The sequence below is a fragment of the Delphinapterus leucas genome, chromosome 6 (assembly GCF_059928025.1).
Source record: "Delphinapterus leucas isolate spDelLeu-1000000601 "Yukka" chromosome 6, BTC_Dleu_Yukka2, whole genome shotgun sequence".
Classification (NCBI taxonomy): domain Eukaryota; kingdom Metazoa; phylum Chordata; class Mammalia; order Artiodactyla; family Monodontidae; genus Delphinapterus; species Delphinapterus leucas.
In genome coordinates, this window is record NC_143134.1 from 44,888,859 (window position 1) to 44,911,412 (window position 22,554).

The 22,554-nt window shown below is 39.7% G+C and overlaps 1 protein-coding gene across 3 annotated transcripts in view; it reads right to left on the reverse strand.

The window, feature by feature from the left end:
• The window catches only part of NFX1 (nuclear transcription factor, X-box binding 1), an 87,895-nt gene that overhangs the window by 40,276 nt on the left and 25,065 nt on the right, over positions 1-22,554 (reverse strand). For all 3 annotated transcript variants that reach the window (XM_022551553.3, XM_089912512.1, XM_022551554.3), the window contains 6 exons: positions 18,626-18,731; positions 15,562-15,633; positions 13,913-14,052; positions 8,326-8,425; positions 8,025-8,242; positions 2,558-2,655 (listed from right to left, as the gene is read on the reverse strand). In XM_022551553.3, coding sequence (XP_022407261.1) covers positions 2,558-2,655; positions 8,025-8,242; positions 8,326-8,425; positions 13,913-14,052; positions 15,562-15,633; positions 18,626-18,731 — 734 coding nt within the window. The remainder of the gene's footprint in view (positions 1-2,557; positions 2,656-8,024; positions 8,243-8,325; positions 8,426-13,912; positions 14,053-15,561; positions 15,634-18,625; positions 18,732-22,554) is intronic.

Genomic DNA, 22,554 nt, shown 5'->3' on the forward strand with positions numbered 1-22,554 from the left:
AAAGAAAAAGAAAAAGAAATGACATGCTGGAGTGGTATGTACACCTGCAGGGAAAGACAGAACTCCCATAAATCCCTATACTAAATATGAATTACCAATAAAAACTTAAATACAGGGTTCTTTGTTAATAGGTAGTAAGATAGAGCAAACATTTCTCAAAGACTCCTACCAAAGTGATTAAAAGAGAAGAACTTTTGAAGCTTTAAGAAATAAGTTTTTATTTATCTAGAAAACTCACTTCCCTGGAAAAGCCCATTCCAGTACAAAAGATATTTCAGGAAAAATCTGGCTGAACAATGAGGTGATTATCAGTGTTTCAAAGAGATCTTTCATTTTGTCAAACTGTTTAACAGAATTCATATTGATAGTGAGCTCCTCCAGCAATTTTAGAATAAGACTTTTATTTGCAAAAAAAATTCAATTTACACATAGCTTTTCAATAATACACTCACTGCCATGGGATCCACTATTAGGGGGAGTGAGGACAGAGAGTGAATGAGAAGCAAAAAAGCACAGAGACAGAGAAAGGGATTGTTGGGGAGAAACAAGCAAACTGACAGCTGTGTATCCCAACCCTGTTTGTAATTCTTGGTTACAAAGAGCACCTCTAGGCATTACTAAATTTATGATTACTAAATCAGAGTATCTCACAGTCTTCAAGCTGGTATTTACAAAGCATAAAATGGTCCTGTACCTGACATTCAAAATTCCTTTACTGTCCTATGTATTGTGACTTCATTCAGAAAAAAAACCCACACAACTTTTGTAACATGTAAATTGCACTACTTTGACAAGTTTTTCTTTAATTCTGAAGCTTACCTATTAAACTAGCTCCCAATTTATGGACAATATCCTCAGAATCATTTGCAAGTCAGCTGCTACCCAGACCTTGGGCTGTATTTAACAAATAGAATCAACTACTCAGAATTCTGTCTCTACCCAGGCCTGTGCTCTGCTGGGACAGGTGCCGATATGCACTGAAATGACCAGAAGTACGTCAGACAGCAGGACAGATCAACATTCAGTATGTTCCCCAAGTTGGATTACCTAAAGACTTCAGAGGAAAGCTTCTTGCCTCTTCTGGTTACAGACACAGAAATGAGCACTAATTCCAAAATGGTAAGATGACTTTTTATAATACATAAGTCCAATGAAGTTTGTCCCAGGCAGAAAGCAGAGATTGACAAAAAAGTTGTATAGTGAAAAATTAACACTATCTGAAGAGAGGTCTGGCCTTTGCCATTGGCTTCTGGGAGATAATCTTGGAATATCATGCCTAATGGGAGTGTCGTTGTTTCCCTGGAGCCTTGGGTCACCAGACAGTTTAACATGATTTAGGGTGCAGGCTGGCCACACCGAAAGACCAATGATGTGGTTTAGGGCATGGGCTTTGGGTCACACAATGTTAGTAGACTTCTGGAGGGACTGGAGGCTGAGATCAGCTACATGGGCAGTCAACCATGCCTACATGATGGAGCCCCAATAAAAACTGACCACCCACTCTCTGGTGGGTGAGGTTCCTTGGTTGGCAATACCCCACACATACAATCACACACTAGTGCTGAGAAAGTAACGCTGTTCCAACTCCATGGGGAGAGGACAACTGGAAGCTTCATATTTGGTACCTTCTTGCATTCTGCCCTACATGCTTCTTCCTTTGGTTGATTTTAATCTGTATCCTTTCCCTGTAGTAAATTGTAATCAAGAGTATAACAGTTTTCAATGAGTTCTGTGAGTTCTTCTAGAGAATAATCAAACCTTGAGGGTAGCCTTGGGGACCACTGGATTGTAGTTGGTATCAGAGGTGAGGGTGGTCATGTGGACTGTTCTAATTCAGCAATTGTCTGAACTCCTGCAGTGGGTGTCAGAAGTGAGGGCGATCTTGTGGACTGTGTTCCCTCTAACTTAGTGAGCTAACTGCTTGCAACGGTGCTATTGTTCTTCTCTTCTGGCATCTAGCATTATCACACTTGTATTTGGTCAAGCTACTTGTATATGTGCCCTAAGCCTATTACTGGTCTCTGACCCTTGCGTGCCATACCCCTTCATACCTATCCTACAACTGGTCCATAGTAGATGTCGGTATACATTGGCTGGATTGAATCAATCATACACAGTATTAACAGGAATAAGCCTGAGGTTATTTTGATTCCTTCCCTCCCACAACCACCAATTTAAAAGGTATTGGGTGCTTCCCCAGTGGCACAGTGGTTAAGAATCCACCTGCCGATGGAGGGGACACGGGTTCGAGCCCTGGTCAGGGAAGATCCCGCATGCCGTGGAGCAACTAAGCCCATGCACCACAACCACTGAGCCCGAGCTCTAGAGCCTGCTCGCCACAACTACTGAAGCCCATGTGCCTAGAGCCCATGCTCTGCAACAAGAGAAGCCACTGCAACGAGAAGCCCGTGCACCGCAGCGAAGAGTAGCCCCCGCTTGCCGCAACTACAGAAAGCCCGCGCACAGCAAAGAAGACCCAATGCAGCCATAAACAAACAAACAAACAAACAAATAAAAGGCACTGGTGGCAACAACTCTAGCATTCTGTAGGATTTACCTTTGTTCTGAAAGAGCATCTGCAGGAAATAACTGATGTGCGAGAGCATGGTCCACAGTCTCCTTCATGGCAGAGCTTTTCACAAGTATGAATGAAATCTTTAATAAAAATGAAAAGAACTGGGAATGAAAATTGCAACTACTCATTTTCAGACTCCCAAATTAACTAGCCACGACGGTCTTCCACCTCTGTTCCCTGCAACTCCATCACCAGAGTTGAGGGAAGAAGGATGCTATCAATGCCTCTTCCCCTATCTTCCCTTCATCTGGCAGGCTGAGCCTTTTCCAGCAAGGACAGGCCCCAGCATTAGTCACAGCAAAATGCTCTGGAGCACAAGATGCTCTGCCTAAGTCAAAGAACAGATCTTCTCACTCTTTATCTAGACCTCAAGTCTCCAGGTTAGACTCGGATGTCCTTAAAATTGTAGCTATGGGTGACTTACTGAAGTACTCTTGACTCCGAAAATCACCTGGGGATCGTAAGTAATCAGAAACCATCATCCATGATCTCACTAAGTTCTATGAACATCTGGTGATAGGTGGCCTGCTAGTCATTCTGCTAAACTAGATTTTAGGACAAGTCCTGTTTCAAGGACCCCATCAGGGATCATCCATAGTCTTTCTCAATGGCTGCTGTTTACATGATGTATTTTTTCCATCCTTTTACTTTCAGCCTAACTACCTTTGACTCTAAAGTCTGCTTCCCAAACATGGCATATAGTTGGATCTTTTTTTAAAATTCATTTTGACAATCTCTGGTTTTTGTTTAATTCACTGACGGTAATGTTAGTATTGATATAGTTGGATTTATGTCTGCCATTTTACTTTTAGTTTTATGTCTCATGTCTTTTTGGTTAACTTAATTCTCCTTCGTTGCTTTCTTTTGCATTAAGTGAATATTTTCCAGTGTAACATTTTTTCCCGGTAATGGCATGTTCCATTATGTTTTGAGTTATCTTCTTAATGGCTGCTCTAGGGCTTATCATATGCATCTTATCAGAATCTACTTCAGATTTGTACCAACCTAATTCCAGTGAGATACAGAAGCCTTACACCCATATAGCTCTATTTTCTCTTCTCCTCTTTTGTGCTTTTATTGTTATACATATTACATTTATATGTGTTACAAATTCAACAATACAATGTTAAAATTATTGCTTTATATGTTATGCCTATTAAAGAAGTTGAGAAAACAAAGGAGAGCAAGTATGTATTTATAACTTGTTATATTTATCTTATTTACCATTACTGGTTTTCTTCATTTGTTCCTACAGATCTAAGTTACCATCTGGTATCATTTCCTTATTCCAGTACAACTTTGATTCCACCCACCTGCTTTGTGCTGTTATTGTCAGATACATTTCTATATACTGTAGGCCTAACAATACAATTATATGCCTATTTTATACAATCACTTTTTAAATCAGTTGCAAGAAGAAGAAATATGCACTTATACTTTCTTTTATAATTATGTAATTACTTTACTCTTTGCTTTTTCTTGTGGATTTAAATTTACATCTGGGTTACTTGGTATCAGCCTGAAGACCTCCCTTTACTATTTACTGTAAAGTACATCTGCTAGCAGAGAACTCTGTTTTTCTCATTTTTGAAAGACTTTTCCTGGATGTAAGATTCTTGGTTGGTAATTTTTTTCTTTCAGCACTTTGAATAGGTCATCCCACTGCCTTCCTGTTGTGATGCAGTGTTCTCCACTGTTTCTGATAAGAAGTCAGCTGTGAATCTTATAGTGGTTCCCTAGTATGTAATGTGTCATTTTTCTCTTGCTGCTTTCAAGATTTTCTCCTTGTCTTTGGCTTTCAGCATTTTTACTATGTGCCTAGGTGTGGATCTCTTTGAATTTATCCTACTGGAGTCTGTTGAGTTTCTTGGATGTGTAGATTAATGTCTTTCAATAAATCTGAAGTTTCCCACCATTATTTCTTTGAATATTTGTCTGCTCCTTTCTTCTCTCCTGGTGTTCCCATTACACGTTTGTGTGCTTAAAGGTGTCCCACATTTCTCTTGAGGTGCTGTTCATTTTTATTCACTTCATTTTCTCTATGTTCTTTGAATTATATAATCTCTATAGATCTATCTTCATATTTATTGATCCTTTCTTCTGCCAGCTCAAACTTACTGTTGAGTCCCTCTAATGAATTCAAAATTTTAATTACTGGAAAACTCCAGATTTTCCATTTCGTTCTTTTTTTATAATTTCTATCTCTTTACTGATATTCTCTATTTGATGAAACATTGCCTTTATACTTTCCTTCCTTTACCTCTTCAGGCATGGTTTCCTTTAGTTCTTTGAATATATTTGTAAGGCTACCTTGAAGTCTCTGTTAAATTTGACATTGGTCACTCTCACAGAAAACTGAAACAGAAAGTTACTGTTACCTGTGGGGTTTTTTGTTTTTGTTTTTTTTCTGTTTGCATACTTTGTAGTTTTTTGTTGGAAACTGAACGTTTTTGGTAATATATTGTTTGCAGCAACTCTGGATACTGCTTCCTCTTTCCACAGCTTGTTTTTTTTGTTGTTGTCTACTTGTTTGTTTTGTGACTTGGCTAAGCTATTTTAGTGAAGTCTATTTCTATTATAGTATGAAGCCATTGGTGTTCTTTAGATGGCACAGCCCTGGGCATGTGCACAGTCACCCTGGGAGGACAATGGTTTTAGCAGGGTTCTCTTTGACTGTCTCTTTCCCTGATCTCTCTGTTAAGCTGTCTGCCTCATTAGGTATTACACTCAGTCCTGAGGCTCCACTAATTGCTAGCTGATTGCTCTATTATTTTCAACAATGTCCTGGGGCATAAACTGCTCAGCAGTCTGATCCAATAAAATTTGGGCAGAGGTAGTCTTTGAGGCAAATCTGTGAGGTTTGTTCTGACCCCAGGATGGTTCCTCTTAGTTATCCCCTTCCCTGGGTCTCTCTGGTGAACCAGTTGGTCTATAGTTTAGCTTGTTGCTCTTAATTAAGAGGAGCTATTGTTTTCTAAAGGGCCCTTAGGCCTGAACTTCCCCACACTCTCTTTCAAATTAAAGTCAGTTCCTTTGGGGAATATTTTGGAACTCTTGCCTTATGGACTGCTTCTCCCCCCACCCTGTCACTCAGTCACTACTATGGGTGCTGGGTGAGATAGCAGCCTCTAGTTTTCTTAGCTTGCTTCTCTCACTGTGAAACCTCTCTCCTACAAGTGAGCTGGGGTGAGGGTGACTGAGGTCCCAGTACTCCTGCCTGTTGTGACTAGAGTAGAGCCTCCAATCTATGGGTGGGCTGTGTGGAGGAAGGGAATCCCCAACCTATCAGCTGTGATTACCAGAAATTTAGCCTTTTCAACTTGGAGTTGGTGGGGTTGGGGGTGGGGGAGAAAAGCTGGTGGTCCACTCCTCCTAGCAAGTAACACTTGACTGGGAGCTGAGGGTAGATGAAGCCCCAATTTCTTGGGCACACCCATCCTGAGTGGAGCTTTTGTTGAGCTGAGCTGGGAAGGGGTGGGGAAGGAGAAAGTAGGTTGTGATTCAAATGACACACACTCTTGCTGTTCTTACTGAGTTTTAGTAGATTTTCTTCATTTGATGTATGCCCACAGGACAATTTCCAGAGACTTTAAATGGTTGCTTTTTTATAGTTTTCCCCAGCTTTGCTTGTTTTGCTCCTCATGCTACCATCCTGAAAGCAGAACTCCACCTAGTCTTTTGTACTAAAGCTATGTGTCTAGGGTGGAAATTTCCTACTGGGTGAGATACTAAGACCTAACAAGCTTTCTATAGATAAGCCAGGTCTGAATAAACATGAGAGCCACTGTTACCACTAGCCATGGGCTTTTCTTTGAGATTCTCAATCCAACTCACCTTAGTTCCTTAAAAGTGTTCCATGATTAAAACTCTGCTGAGGTATAGCAGTTACTCTTGAGTCCCTTGAGCTGGTCTTGTCCCACCCCCAGGTCTGTTAATACTGACAGTTACTGTCCTTCTCTTGCTCAAGTCCCTTTGTATTAACTATTTCACATTTCCTCTTTCTGTCAATGCCAACAAGCTATCTTAGCCTCTGGGTAGGATTTCTGGTCATTATATATGAAATTCTTACAAAACTGACCCATGTGCTTTCTGAAAAGGGAAGACCTTTATCATCCTTCTTGATTTGGAAGTCATCTGATCTCTATTTCACAGGGCTTATCTTACATTTTCACAGTAGACACAGAGAAGCAACAGACAACTGATTTTCCTGATGAGGTTGAAATGTATTAAAATATGAGAAGAGGGCATTTCTTCTCTATACCTAATTTTAAAGTCAGATTGAGAAAAGGAATTACGTAGGGTGCTCCTACTGGTGCTTGGAAGAAATGTGAAATCTCTCTTTTTGGAAAAATGCAAAACCAAACCTAAAGATTCTATCTTTATCACAGTTAGTTATAGGAACACATCTCTTATTCAGACTCACTTGCCCAATTTCATTTTTCTAAACACACAGCCTTTGAACACTCACTCAGGAGAGAAGCTGCCAAGTCACTGCAAAAACTGTACATATCCATATCCCAAGGACTGCCTCAAAAAGTCTCTGTCAGAAGCTCAGACTATTACACTATAGCTAATCCCAACAAATGTTTTCTGGTTTCTATATCCAAGTAATCAGAAGCCCCAAGTCAGAAGAAAGGGAGAGTCACTAAAGGTAGGCACATAGGCATACTGAAAGCATTCATAAGAAAAAAAACAACCAAAAGCTTTAACAAATAAATAAAACAATTCAAACTGTACACTGCTATGGGGAAATCGCCTGAGAAACCTCAGCAAGCCCAGAGGAAATCAGTGTATTCAGCATAATACAATAACTGAGGTTCAGGGAAATGATGACTCTGGGTCAAATAAGGGGAAAGAAATTGTCTTCAGTATCCTCTGTTTAAAGAAAGAAGGGAATGTAAATTTTAGAAAAATGTCCCTCCAAAATGATGCTCAGGAGGTGTTATCCTCAGCTATATGGGAAACCTAGCTGTAGAGAAAGACATTTCTTGAGTGGTTCAAATGAATGAAGTTTAAGTGTACTTAAAATTTCAGTTCTTAAACACCTCACTCCGTTATTTTAAGATGTTTCTATTATATGAAAATGCTTCTAAACACCTGTTGAACCCTAAATTAGTAAAATGATACCTGGCATTCATACTAGTGTAGGCTGCTAAGAGAAATCATAAACACCCCAATGCCCACTCCCCCACAAAATAGTATCTAACCACAACTGTCCTGAGTCAGCAATAAAATACCTGAATTAGAAAGAGAGATTGTTTGGGCAAATGTGAGTTTTCAGAAGTATAATCTGAGGAGGAAAGAAAAAGTACCCACACAAATTTGATCATAATATTTAGAAAAACCTCTGATATTGTAACTAGAATTATGTACTATTTTGTTTAAGTAGCCATTCCTGCCAAAAATTTACATTCATATTTTTAAAGACAACTTTATGCTTACTAATTACCTAAGGAACCACAAGGCAGAGGCTTGCCGCACACTTTTCCACATGAAGGGACAGGATCCATGCATGTTTTCCGACTGCTACTTCCAAGTTCTAGCAATTGGCTGAGGGGGGTTTGCCCACAAGGGCAACAGCGCACCAGCTGGGGGAGCCGTGGGCATGGCTGGCAGGGCTGAGGGTGGCACACCTGTGAACACATGTGGTTCCCACATTTCAAGTCCCTGTTAAGAAAAACAACAGACTATTACATAATTGTTGCATAAAATACAGCTTTATTCTAACTGAGGAAAACATCAAACCTTACTTGCCACATATCTTTAAACAGCCAAAGTCCCCAAATCCATCAGACTTTCCTACGTCTGTTCCACATAACACGTCTCGGGAGGTGCTGCCACAGTAGCATACTTGAGAACATAATTTCAGAAACAAAAGATTAGTAATCTGTACAGGTGTTTAAAATATTCTAAACAATCTATAAGAAAACACAAAATGCTATTCACTAGTGTTGATTAGACCTGATGCAGAAATAAATGTGGCTTATACAGCAGCTCTAAGCCCCACTTAAGAGCTTCACCACAGAAAAAGAATTAAAAAGGCCTTGGTAGACTCTGTCCATATCTCATGGTGCCCCTGCAGCACACCTCAACATGAGCATTAAAGTGAAGCAATCCTTTAAAGTAAAAGACTACTCTCTGGTCCATAATGCCATGGTTGAAAACTATGGATTGTGAGGCTTTCTGGGGTACTGCGGAGATGCTGCAGGAGATGGAAGCGAAACTGGTGGTAATCATGGAGGAGTTGATAACTGGATGCCATCCTCACTTCAACCAGCAGCAGATATTTAATACTTCATATCTTGGGGTTCACATAAAATGCTTGGAAAAAGTCTCTGACGCTAAAAAGAAATTTAAAAATAGGCACAATATAAAATCCTTATTAATTTGTATTCTACTATTGTTAAATTTGAAGTAATCATGTTTGAGTACTGACAATGAGTAAAAAGTGTTTCAAGTAACTTGAGACTTTTATTTACTGCATAGAGAACCTAGTCTAATATCTATAGATTTTTCTATGGGTTGAAGAAATAATGGGTTACTTTATTTCTTGAGATCAGCAATAAGCATGTGTTATATTTAAGGAGTTAGTTTCTAAAGCAAACTAAAAAAAAAAAAGTTTCTGACTAATATGTAACAAAGTCTGGTAAGGACTAATTTTCATCAACTTAGATAATTTTTCTGATAAGGGCCACTTTACATTTTCAGTTTATAATGAAAACTTTTTGTCAATAAAGACATTAACCAAGACTCTTGATTTTTTAAATATACATTTTACTCTTCCAGTAAATACATGTGCAGTTCCATCCCCTGTTCTAAAACTCATTATCAATAAACTTATTAGAAGAATTAATACAGGTGCAGGAAATACAATTAATATTGGTGGAATCAACAAACTGGTAAACAAACCCTAGCAACTGAGAGCTTCTGTAAGCAGGCTTTTCTTTACTAAGTTTCTGCTCAAATAGAGCAGAGGCTTTTTTTCAGAGACATAGGACAGCTGTGAACCAAAGAATCAAGGGTCAGAAAACTGTGACAATAAATTCTTTTCAAGTACACATGGAACATTCTCTAGGATTGACCACATACTAAGGCACAAAGCAAACCTCAACAAATTTAAGAGTATAGAAACTATTTCAAGCATCTTCTCTGACCACAATGGCATGAAACTAGAAATCAACCAAGGGAAAAGAAATGAGTAAAAAACGATTACATGAAGACTAAACAACATGCTACTAAAAAACCAATGGGTCAACGAGGAAATCAAAAAGCAAACTAAAGAATACCTCCAGGCAAAAAGTCTGCAAGTAACAAATGCTGGAGAGGGTGTGGAGAAAAGGGAACTCTCTTATACTGTTGGTGGGAATGTAAATTGGTACAGCCACTATGGAAAACAGTATGGAGGTTCCTCAGAAACCTAAAAATAGAATTACCATATGATCCAGCAATCCCATTCCTGGGCATATATCTGGACAAAACTATAATTCAAAAAGATACACGCACCCCTATGTTCACAGTAGCACTATTCACAATAGCCAAGACATGGAAACAACCTAAATGTCCATCCACAGATGAATGGATATATATACAATGGATGGATATATATACAATAGCCAAGACATGGCAACAACCTAAATGTCCATCCACAGACGAATGGCACATATATACAATGGAATACTACTCAGCCATAAAAAAGAACAAAATAATGTCATTTGCAGCAACGTGGATGCAACTAGAGATTATCATACTAAGTGAAATCAGAAACAGAAAGACAAATACCATATGATACCACTTATATGTAGAATCTAAAATGTGACACAGGGCTTCCCTGGTGGTGCAGTGGTTAAGAATCCACCTGCCAATGCAGAAGAAATGGGTTCAAGCCCTTGTCCGGGAAGATCCCACATGCCGCGGAGCAACCAAGCCTGTGTGCCACAACTACTGAAGCCCGCATGCCTAGAGTCCGAGCACCGCAACGAAGAGTAGCCCCCGCTCACTGCAACTAGAGAAAGCCCACATGTAGCAATGAAGACCCAATGTTGCCAAAAATATAATAAAATTAAATTAAATTAAAATAAAATAAAATATGACACAAATGAACTTATCTATAAAACAGAAACAGACTCACAGACATAGAGAACAGACTTGTGGTTGCCAAGAAAGGGGGGGTGGGGGAGGGATGGACTGGGAGTTTAGGGTTAGTAGATGTAAACTGTTACATATAGAATGGATGGACAACAGGTCCTACTATATAGCACAGGGAACTATATTCAATGTCCTGGGATAAACCATAATGGAAAATATAAAAAAGAATGTATATATATGTAAAACTGAGTTACTTTGCTGTACGGCAGAAATTAACGCAACACTGTAAATCAACTATACTTTAATAAAAAAAATTAAGCATGTAGATCTCAAAAAAAAAAAGAAAGAAAAGAAAAGAAAATTGTGACAATAAAAACAAAAGTAGAGCCCCTGATCAATCAGGAAATAATGTGAGTACAACACTAAAAACTCTACTATGCTTAGGCACAAGAGACAGAAATATGAGCTGATGACAGAAGAGTTGGGTGGAGTCACTGCTGGTTAAAGAGTATTAAGGAACCAAAGACAGTCTGCAGAAAGGTCTCTGTTGTCAGCCTGAACCTGTTCAGCATTTTTACCAACACGTGAATGAAGACCCAGAAGGAATGCTTATTAAATCTCCAGATAAGGCTGAAAGCGATCTTAGGAGAATTACAATTCAAGAAGATAAATAAACTACACTGATGGCCAAAATGCTTTACTAGATATTTAATATAGACAAACAAAAAGTCTTCAACTGGGTTTGAAAAATCAGCTACGTACACAAAAACAAAAAGGAAGAGACTGGGATCCATACAAATCTGACAAAAAAGTGTGATTCAGCCCAATATGTACCAAAAGCTAAAAATCGTCCAAATCAAAGGGACTCTCCCACACTACAATCTACACTGCTAAAACCAAACTGCCAATATATACTTAACTCCTGCCTTATCTCAAAATGGATTTGAGGCAGCATATAAGGATATATGAGATATATCTAGAGAATGTAAACTAAAAGATGTGAAAAGAAAAAGAAAAACAATGGTAAGGACAGAGAATGAATCACAGCTAAAAAGTACACACTATAAAGATGAACATTAGGTCAGTTATACCAGCTTCCTAAGATATAGTCTTTGAGGAAAAACAACTATTCTTGGAACCAAGACCAGACAAGACTTTCTTCCAAGAGCACCCATAAACAGAATACTGAATAGTATATGGCACAATTCCCTATATAAAATCCTTATAGTGCACAGCACAAAACATTTCATAGGGGTATTTTTTTCTTTTCTTTTTTTGCAGTATGCGGGCCTCTCACTGCTGTGGACTCTCCCGTTGCGGAGCACAGGCTCCGGACGTGCAGGCTCAGCAGCCATGGCTCACAGGCCCAGCCGCTCCGTGGCATATGGGATCCTCCCAGACTGGGGCACGAACCCGCGTCCCCTGCATCGGCAGGCGGACTCTCAACCATTGCGCCACCAGGGAAGCCCATAGGGATATTTCTTATTGTAAGTGCAAGCACTGATCAACAGCATCACACCAAAGTAAAATCTAGTAAAATAAAACTATATAACCAATACATAGTAGCTCAGGATCCCTGAAGACTAGAGGCAGTCACACAAACAGAGGAACTACACAATATGTGGTCCTTTGAGACTCACTTCTTTCACTTAGTATAATGTTTTTGGAGGTTCATTCACTTCATAGCATGTATCAATACTTCATTCCTTTTCATGGCTAAATAATATTCCTTTTTATGGACATATCACATTTATTCCATTCATCAGTTGACAGGAATTTGTATTGTTGACACATTTCGACTATTATGAAAAATGCTGCTATGAACATATGTTTACAAGTTCTGTATGGACATATATTTTCATTTCTCTTGGGTATATGCCAAGGAGTTGAATTGCTGGATCATATGGTAATTCTATACCTAACCTTTAAAGGAACTACTGGACAGTTTTCTTTTTCTTTTTCTTTTTTGGCCACACCACGTGGCTTGTGGTATCTCAGTTCTCCGACCAGGGACTGAACCTGAGCCATGGCCGTGAAAGCCCAGAATCCTAACCATTAGGCCACCAGGGAGCTCCCCTGGACTGTTTTCTAAAGTGGTTATACTATTCTACCCTTATTGTGGTTTTAATTTACATTTTCCTAGTGTTTAAAGGTGTTAAGCACCTTTCATGTGTTTACTGGCCATTAACATATTTCTTTTGTGAAGTACCTGTTCAAGTCTTTTGCTCACTGTGTGAGTTGTTCGTCTTTTTTTGTTGATTTGTAGGAGTACTTTATCTTTTTCTTTTTTTCTTTGGTAGGAGTACTTTAAATATTCTGGATACAATCTCTGATTTATCAATTCATTTTCTTAATGTGATAAAGTTCAATTTATCAATTATTTTCTTTTACGGTTAGTACTTTTGCTGCTGCTCTATGAAATCTTTGCCTGATCCCAAAGTCATGAAAATATTCTCTTATAGTTTTATCTGGAAACTATGTTTCTGGGTTTTACATTTAAGCCCATGACCCATATAGTATTAATTTCTGTGTAAAGAGTGAGACAGGGGTTGGGGGTCACTTTTTTCCAATATACATCCAGCTGTTCTAGGACCATTTGTAAAATGACTCCTTTTTCCACTGAATTAACTTAATATCTTGGTTGAAAATCAACTGACTGTATATATTGAGGTCTATTTCTGGACTCTATTGTCTTCCATTGATCTACTAGTCTACCTTTACACCAATAACCACAATGTCACAATTACTGTAACTTTGTAAGTCTTAAAATCAGGTCTTTCAACTGTTCCTTTTCAAGATCACTTTGGCCTTTCTGGGTCTTTTTCAAGTAATTACTGCAAAAAAATTTCACAAGCAGTTACTTTTAAACAGCATTAAAAAAAATCTACCATCCAAATTCTATAGGACAATGACCTATACTGGTAGTATGTAACCAAAATAATGAAAACCACCTAGCGAGTTCCCTGGAGGTCCAGTGGTTAAAGACTCTGCGCTTCCACTGCAGGGGGCGTGGATTCGATCCCTGGTAGGGGAACTATGATCCCGCATGCTGCAAGGTGTGGCAGAAAAACCCCCCCAAAACAAAAAAACGTCTAATCATTCATGTATCTCCAGTTCTCTCTACCCAAGGTACCAGACCTAATAGAGTCCTTGTGACTACAGGCTTGAAACAAATCCATGTCATCAAGACAACCATAAATAAGGTTCCAGAAAAGTACCCAAGTACTGCTGGCTGGTGTGCTCACCACTTACCTTGGTTCAATATGATCCGACAAGGCTTGCATGGACCCCCATGGCACAGCTCAGCACAGTGGTGCTGACCACAATTCAAAACATTCTCACAAGGGTTAGAACAGTGGACTGAGATGGCCTGACCACAGCGAACTGTGTGCCTGTAAAAATAGATGTAAAGACAGCATTAGTCTAATGTTGGATATTGAGGTCCTATTTGACAGCTAAACTAACCTTCCCTCAAAACCTACTAAACCTTTTCTCTTTGCCCAGTTTCCCCTACTTTTTGTTTCCCTCTTCCAATCATTTCCTCAATTCCTCTTCCCTTCTCCACTCTTTCTTCTTTTTCCTCCTTTGCTTTCCTTATTTCCTATTCTGCCTTTTTTCTCCCCCCTATTTTCTGGCCAGTGAGGAACTGAGGGCCTAAGTATTTGTTACAATGTGATTTCTTCTCTGAGTTGAAACAGCATGCAGGAGGGGAAAGAGCCTGGAGCTCCCATAGTATCTTACAGAGGTGGGTAGGGAGGTTGGGAGGTGTAGTCGTAATGAACATTCTTGGAATGAAAGCACAATGGCATTCTCCTGGGACCTGGCACTCTGGCATTTTAGGCAGTTATGATGCTTAAGAACATACTGTATGTACTTTGACTCAGGATGGGGACATCATTCTGGCTTTTTTCTAATAAACATCCTGATTTTGCCAACTTATCCGCTAGAGAAGGATATGAGGCTGCTGCTCTTAGACAATCATCTTCAGGTTTCTTTCCAGGGTAATGGTTTAGACCTTGGAGTCTCTCTCCCACAAAAAGTTTTATTCTATCCCCCTATTCCCACTTCAACTACATATTTTAAGAAGTCACTGTTACATACATAGATGATCAGTTTCCAGTGCTCAGCGTCAAGGCTAACATCAACCCCTTGAGGAAGACACTATTATTTCTACCATACGATAAGAAAAATGAGGCTCACCAAGAAGAAGCAACTTGCCCAGGTCAACAACTAGTTAGTGGCAGAGCCCAAATCTGACCTGGGCTTTTGACCCACAGCCCCTTGCATGTGACTCTGTAAGGCCACACTACTACCCTTGTAAGTTCAGTAAACATTAAAAAAATGCTTATCACTGAAAACCTGCACTATCCCATCTCGTCTTGTGGCTCAGAAATCATGTTGTGGTCTTAACTGGGCCTCTGCAGCTATCAGTGATCCTTGTACTGATAAAACAGGAGAACTTGCATTATAATGAAAAGAGAGTGGGCTCTGGGACTACTTATTCTTTCATTCAACAATATTCACTGAAAACCTACACACCAGATACTATGCTAGGCACAGATAAGTGACCCTTGCCTCCTGGACCTTAGCAGGCCTGGGTTCAATTCCTGGTTCTTTCACCCACTAGAGAGGTTAAGAAAAAAGTCCCTGTCACCTTGGCCTTGCATCTGAAATGGGTAATCTCACTATTTTATAACTTCTTAATCACCTATAAGATTGCAGGATTAAGGCAGCACAGGAAATTACTATTTACGGAAAAGTACTATTTACACCTACCATTTATTAATGGTAGTAAATAAATACTATTTGCACCTACCTACTAATCTTTCATTTTAGAAATTCATACATAAACCATTAATGTGGAAACTGAAGTCTTCTTTGGAGTACAATTCTAACTTTACCTGGTCCGTCCACATTCACATGTTTTAGTCATAAATGCAGGGCAGGGTGGGCAAGGTCCAGGATGGCAGAGACTGAAAAAGAAAGGCTGTGATGAATAAATCATACCCATGTATCCAAACTTAAACAAAGCTGCCCCAGCTGGGCCCTAATATGAATATGGCAGCAAATAAACTTCCTACGAAATGTTTTAGTATTTGTCTAAAGTTGATCAAACTATTTAAACAAAGATACCAACAATGTTTTTATATAGAAAGAATCGATAGCAGTATCATCTTAGAATATTTAATGAGAAAAGTAAAGCCCAAGTCAAAATACTAGTTTTATTTGGGTCTGATAGTCAAAGATAACATTTCTAAATATGGTCTCGGCCCACTTAGTACAGTGAGTAGGGATAAAAAGATCCTGCCACTCAGGATGGCCAATGGGGTCCTTTAGAAGTTCAGAACCTGAGCAAAGTAACAGAGCTTAAATCTGCTAGATCCATGAGAAGTACAGACATTTTCTCATCAGCTGGTAAAGTGACAACCAGGTGATAGGCTAACAACGGGAACATTGAAAAGAAGGTTGCTTGGGGTGAGGGGAGGCATGCTGGTAAGTAACAAAGGGGAAAGGGACTCATGGAAAAAAACCGTGCCTAATTTTTGCTATAGGTCAGAATTAGGCCTCTGAATAGTACGCTTTTTATAGGAGCTATGCTATAAAGAGACCAAAGAAAAAATGAACAAAATGGAAATAAATTCCAATTCAAATAAATACTGCCCTCTTCGAAGCAGACACCCCTGGTAAATTACACACCTGTACAGAAATATCACTACTTAAAACATTTTGGGAACTTTGCGGGTGGGCAGGGGGGACACCTATGTGATGGCAAATCACAATCCTTTGGGAATTAAAAGCCAATCAGAGGGGACTTCCCTGGTGGCACAGTGATTAAGAACCCGCCTGCAAATGCAGGGGGCACGGGTTCGAGCCCTGTCCAGGAAGATTTCACATGCCACGGAGCAACTAAGCCCGTGTGCCACAACTACTGAGCCTGCACTCTAGAGCTGGCGAGCCTCGACTACTGAGCCCATGTGCCACAACTACTGAAGCCTGCACGCCTAGAGCCTGTGCTCTGCAACAAAGACAAGCCACAGCAGTGAGAAGCCCACGCACCGCAATGAAGAATAGCAACTGCTCTCTGCAACTAGAGAAAGCCTGCACGCAGCAATGAAGACCCAACGCAGCCAAAACTAAGTAATAAAATAAAATTAATTAAGAAAAATAGCCAATCAGAGCCAAGTGTAATTAATCAAGTGGGTAACAGAATTTGCTATAAAAATCAGCTGTGCCTATAAAGTGGTCTGGTTGGATTTTTTATTTTTATGAGCTTTAAACACTGAAAACAGTCCAGGAACATGTGCCCGGTCTCCTAAGATAATCCATTTTGACAGACAGAACCCACAGGAGACATTAAGATTAAGCATGCTTCTTTAAGGATGAGTATCATTATTCAACAGTTATATTTCACATGATATACCTCAACCCTTTCAGGTGAAATTATTTTCATGGCTGGACATTTAAATAACTTTATTTCTTTAAACAAATTTATTTATTTGTTTTTGGCTGCACTGGGTCTTCATTGCTGCACGCGGGCTTTCTCTAGTTGCCGTGAGCAGGGCCTACTCTTCATTGTGGTGCGCGGGCTTCTCATTGAGGTGGCTTCTCTTGTACAGTACGGGCTCTAGGCGCGTTGGCTTCAGTAGTTGTGGCACATGGGCTCAGTAATTGTGGCTCACAGGCTCTAGAGGGCAGGCTCAGTAGTTGTGGCACATGGGCTTAGCTGCTCCACGGCATGTGAGATCTTCCTGGACCAGGGCTCGAACCCATGTCCCCTGCATTGGCAGGCGGATTCTTAACCACTGCGTCACCAGGGAAGCCCTTAAATAACTTTAGACTGATAGACAAACTGCTGGTCAAGTGTGGATGATTCCAGGTTATTTCAAATATCCCTGAGGCCTGGACTTAACCCCAGGTTCTCATAACCTTCAGAGCAGTGGTTCAGAACACTGCCTACATATTAGAATCACCTGGAAAAAACTACAACGCTTAGACCCACCCCAGGAGATTCTGATTCAATTGCTCTGAGGCAGAAACTGGGCACTGGTGTTTTAAAGTGCTCCTTAAATGACTGACCACCTGATCTGTATCACAGCGGTGTTCTCTGACAGTCATGACAGGGCCCCATTTCTGCTGAAGGCTTCCTAAAGATAATTCATGTGTAGGATTAATTTCTTGTTACTGAATTTACTAAAATGCCAACTAAGGGAAGGAACAGATGAGTCCCTGAGTTCTGACCTATGGAAGCAGTCAAAGGAAGAGGAAGGGCTGATTGTCCAGCAGATGGCAGACCATGCTGTTTAGCTCAGTCTGAAGAGCTCTCCCCACAATGATATTCCCCAGCACCGTCCCTACATCTTGATCACAAGACCTCTGATCCAACCCTTGCTCCATGCAGTAGAAGCGAGGTACCAGTGGAAATGACACTCTGATGTCTGTTTTCTCTTAGATTTGGGTAATAAAAGCAAGTGTTACCATTTCTTGACCACTTACCATGTGCCAGGCTCTGTACCAAGTCTCTTGAGTGTGTTAATTAATTTAATATTCATAGAACTCTGTAACTATTTTTTATCTATCATTATTATCTTACAGGTCCAGAAACTGAAGCTCAGAGAAGTAATTTGTCCAACAGCACATAACTGCTAAGAGACAAACCCAGGAATTAAACCTTTGTCTGAAGCCAAAGCCCACAGAAATTTATTTGTAACTGATCAACTGTTTATTATTGTGCATCTCCCTCCTCATCTGTAAAATGGAGTGATAAATATCTATACATCACTGGGCTGTTGTAATGATTCAACGAGTCAACTTTTGCAGAGTACCTGGCACAAAGCAAGTGCTCAGTAAATGATACCACACTGTCCCTCACCCAGTCCTGTTACGTGCTAACCAGATATGTGTACTTAGAGCCGCAAGCAAAGCGTGTTCACCAGGAACCTCCAGGAGTATAGTGTTCCAACTTACAGGTTACAGGAATGTGGGCAGTCCTGGCCAGGCTGTTTCTTTCTACAGACCTCACCACAGCTATGTGGAATTTCATTTCTGCTCCATTCAGGATTCTTTACCTTGCCTAAAACATATCAAATAAGAGAGTCAATGGTATAAACTTCAACTGCATCCTAGACTTCGATGAAATAATACAATATAGCCAGACAGCACGAAACATCAGGATGGTGTTCATTAGTTCAATAAACACGTTGTCCTAAAATAAGAAGGTGAATGTAATGCTACTCATCAAAAGCTTCACTGAGTATGATAAATTCTGGTTTGTCTGGAAAAGACAAATCGTCATTTTTACTGATGAAAATGCCACTTTGACTAATGGACACATTTAATTGAAGATTTAAACAAAACCTACAAGATAAGCTTTCTGTAAATGGGTCTTTGAATTGATATGGGAATATCTACTGTAAGGATCAGAAAGAGGGAATAAGGGAAGAGAGCAATGGGGGGAGGGGAGAGGCAGTAAGAAATGGAAAGGACATAAGTCCCCCAGTATAGTAGGAACTCGCCTATTCTAAAGTTAAAATATAAGCATAAAAGGGTTATAATTTTTAACATCTTTATTGGAGTACAACTGCTTTACAATGGTGTGTTAGTTTCTGCTTTATAACAAATGAAACAGTTATACATATACATATATCCCCATATCTCCTCCCTCTTGCTTCTCCCTCCCTCCCACCCTCCCTATCCCACCCCTCTAGGTGGTCACAAAGCACAGAGCTGATCTCCCTGTGGCTGCTTCCCACTAGCTATCTATTTTACGTTTGGTAGTGTATATATGTCCATGCCACTCTCTCACTTTGTCACAGCTTATTCTTCCCCCTCCCCATATCCTCAAGTCCATTCTCTAGTAGGTCTGTGTCTTTATTCTCTAGTAGGTCTGTGTCTTGGTCTTCATGACCATTTTTTTTCCTCTTAGATTACATATATATGTGTTAGCATACGGTATTTGTTTTTCTCTTTCTGACTTACTTCACTCTGTATGACAGACTCTAGGTCCATCCACCTCACTACAAATAACTCAATTTCGTTTCTTTTTATGGCTGAGTAATATTTCATTGTACATATGTGCCACATCTTCTTTATCCATTCATCTGTTGATGGACGCTTAGGTTGCTTCTATGTTATGGCTATTGTAAATAGAGCTGCAATGAACATTTTGGTACATGACGCTTTTTGAATTATGGTTTTCTCAGGGTATATGCCCAGTAGTGGGATTGCTGGGTCATATGGTAGTTCTATTTGTAGTTTTTTAAGGAACCTCCATACTGTTCTCCATAGTGGCTGTATCAATTTACATTCCCACCAACAGTGCAAGAGGGTACCCTTTTCTCCACACCCTCTCCAGCATTTTTTGTTTGTAGATTTTTTGATGACGGCCATTCTGACTGGTGTGAGATGATATCTCATTGTAGCTTTGATTTGCATTTCTCTAATGATTAATGATGTTGAGCATTCTTTCACGTGTTTGTTGGCAATCTGTATATCTTCTTTGGAGAAATGTCTATTTAGGTCTTCTGCCCATTTTTGGATTGGGTTGTTTTTTTGATATTGAGCTGCATGAGCGCTTGTAAATTTTGGAGATCAATCCTTTGTCAGTTGCTTCATTTGCAAATATTTTCTCCCATTCTCAGGGTTGTCTTTTTGTCTTGTTTATGGCTTCCTTTGCTCTGCAAAAGCTTTTAAGTTTCATTAAGTCCCATTTGTTTATTTTTGTTTTTATTTCCATTTCTCTAGGAGGTGGGTTAAAAAGAATCTTGCTGTGATTTATGTCATAGAGTGTTCTGCCTATGTTTTCCTCTAAGAGTTGATAGTGTCTGGCCTTACATTTAGGTCTTTAATCCATTTTGAGTTTATTTTTGTGTATGGTGTTAGGGAGTGTTCTAATTTCATACTTTTACATGTACATTTCCAGTTTTCCCAGCACCACTTATTGAAGGCTATCTTTTCTCCATTGTATATTCTTGCCTCCTTTATCAAAGATAAGGTGACCATATGTGCGTGGGTTTATCTTGGGCTTTCTATCTTGTTCCATTGATCTATATTTCTGTTTTTGTGCCAGTACCATACTGTCTTGATTACTCTAGCTTTGTAGTATCGTCTGAAGTCAGGGAGCCTGATTCCTCCAGCTCTGTTTTTCTTTCTCAAAATTGCTTTGGCTATTCGGGGTCTTTTGTGTTTCCATATAAATTGTGAAATTTTTTGTTCTAGTTCTGTGAAAAATGCCAGTGGTAGTTTGATAGGGATTGCATTGAATCTGTAGATTGCTTTGGGTAGTAGAGTCATTTTCACAATGTTGATTCTTCCAATCCAAGAACATGGTATATCTCTCCATCTATTTGCATCATCTTTAATTTCTTTCATCAGTGTCTTAAAATTTTCTGCATACAGGTCTTTTGTCTCCTTAGGTATGTTTATTCCTAGATATTTTATTCTTTTTGTTGCAATGGTAAATGGGAGTGTTTTCTTAATTTCACTTTTTCATCATTAGTGTATAGGAGTGCTAGAGATTTCTGTGCATTAATTTTGTATTCTGCTACTTTACCAAATTCATTGATTAGCTCTAGCAGTTTTCTGGTAGCATCTTTAGGATTCTCTATGTATAGTATCATGTCATCTGCAAACAGTGACAGCTTTACTTCTTTCTTGATTTGGATTCCTTTTATTTCCTTTTCTTCTCTGATTGCTATGGCTAAAACTTCCAAAACTATGTTGAATAAGAGTGGCGAGAGTGGGCAACCTTGTCTTGTTCCTGATCTTAGTGAAAATGGTTTCAGTTTTTCACCATTGAGGATGATGTTGGCTGTGGGTTTGCCATATATGGCCTTTATTATGTTGAGGAAAGTTCCCTCTAGGGTTATAATTTTATAATCAATGTCACTCCACAAATTTTAGTAAGCCTATTCCATGAACTTAGTGCAGGGGCAGGATGAGTAAAACTGAGGCGCGGGACTCCTCCTTGCCCTTGAGCTATTCATACTCACTTGGGCAATTTACACCCTAAATGAAGCCTGTTCCCAGTCCTTGGTCTCTGCTGTTCTCTCCTGTCTGTCTCTTTCAGAAATCTTATTCATGCTGTGCGGTTCAATATATCTAAAGGCCGATGAGTCCCAAATCTACATTTTCTGCATTGCCCTGAATCCTCAGTTTCAGTCCTACATGTCCAACCATCTGCTGAACATCTGTGCTTGGGGTTTCACAGTCACTTCAAATTGCCTATGTATCTACAGTCAAAGTTAGCATCTTCCCTCTTAGATTCCACCCTCTCCAGGGTTCCCTATCTGTTAGTGACACCATCACTGTCAGAGTCACACAAACTCAAAAACTAGAGGCATCCTCCTTTTTCCTTCTCTATTCTATTTAGTCACCAAATCTTGTCAATTTTCCTACATAGTGTATCTCACAACTCACCTCCCCCTCTACTCCTGCTTTTCCTCTCTACTGGCCAGAACCTCATCTCTAGACTATTAGAATAGCTCCCCTGCCTCTGTGCTTTCTTGCTCCAATATGGTGCCCAGGTTTTCTCCTACCATCTCTCAGTGGCCCAACCTCTTTTCCCTGACTCTCAATGATGTTTGTTTCCCTTCATCTGCCAGAGTTCTGCATTAGACTCCTTCTCACCCATTACCCTTTCACCTACTAGAATCCCATCTATTGCTCTCACCTGTGACTATCTTCCCTAATTCCTGATCTTTCTTCAAACATTCCTAACTCCTTGGAGAACATCTTCCACTGGATGTCTTACTCCTCCAACTCAACACTTCAACTCCAACTCCAACTGAACTCATTGTCCCCACCAAACCTGGTTCACTTGCCCTGCCCTTTTCTGTTCTTGGTATCACCATTTCCAAAAGCATGAAACTTTGGAGTCACATTTGGGTTCCTTCCTT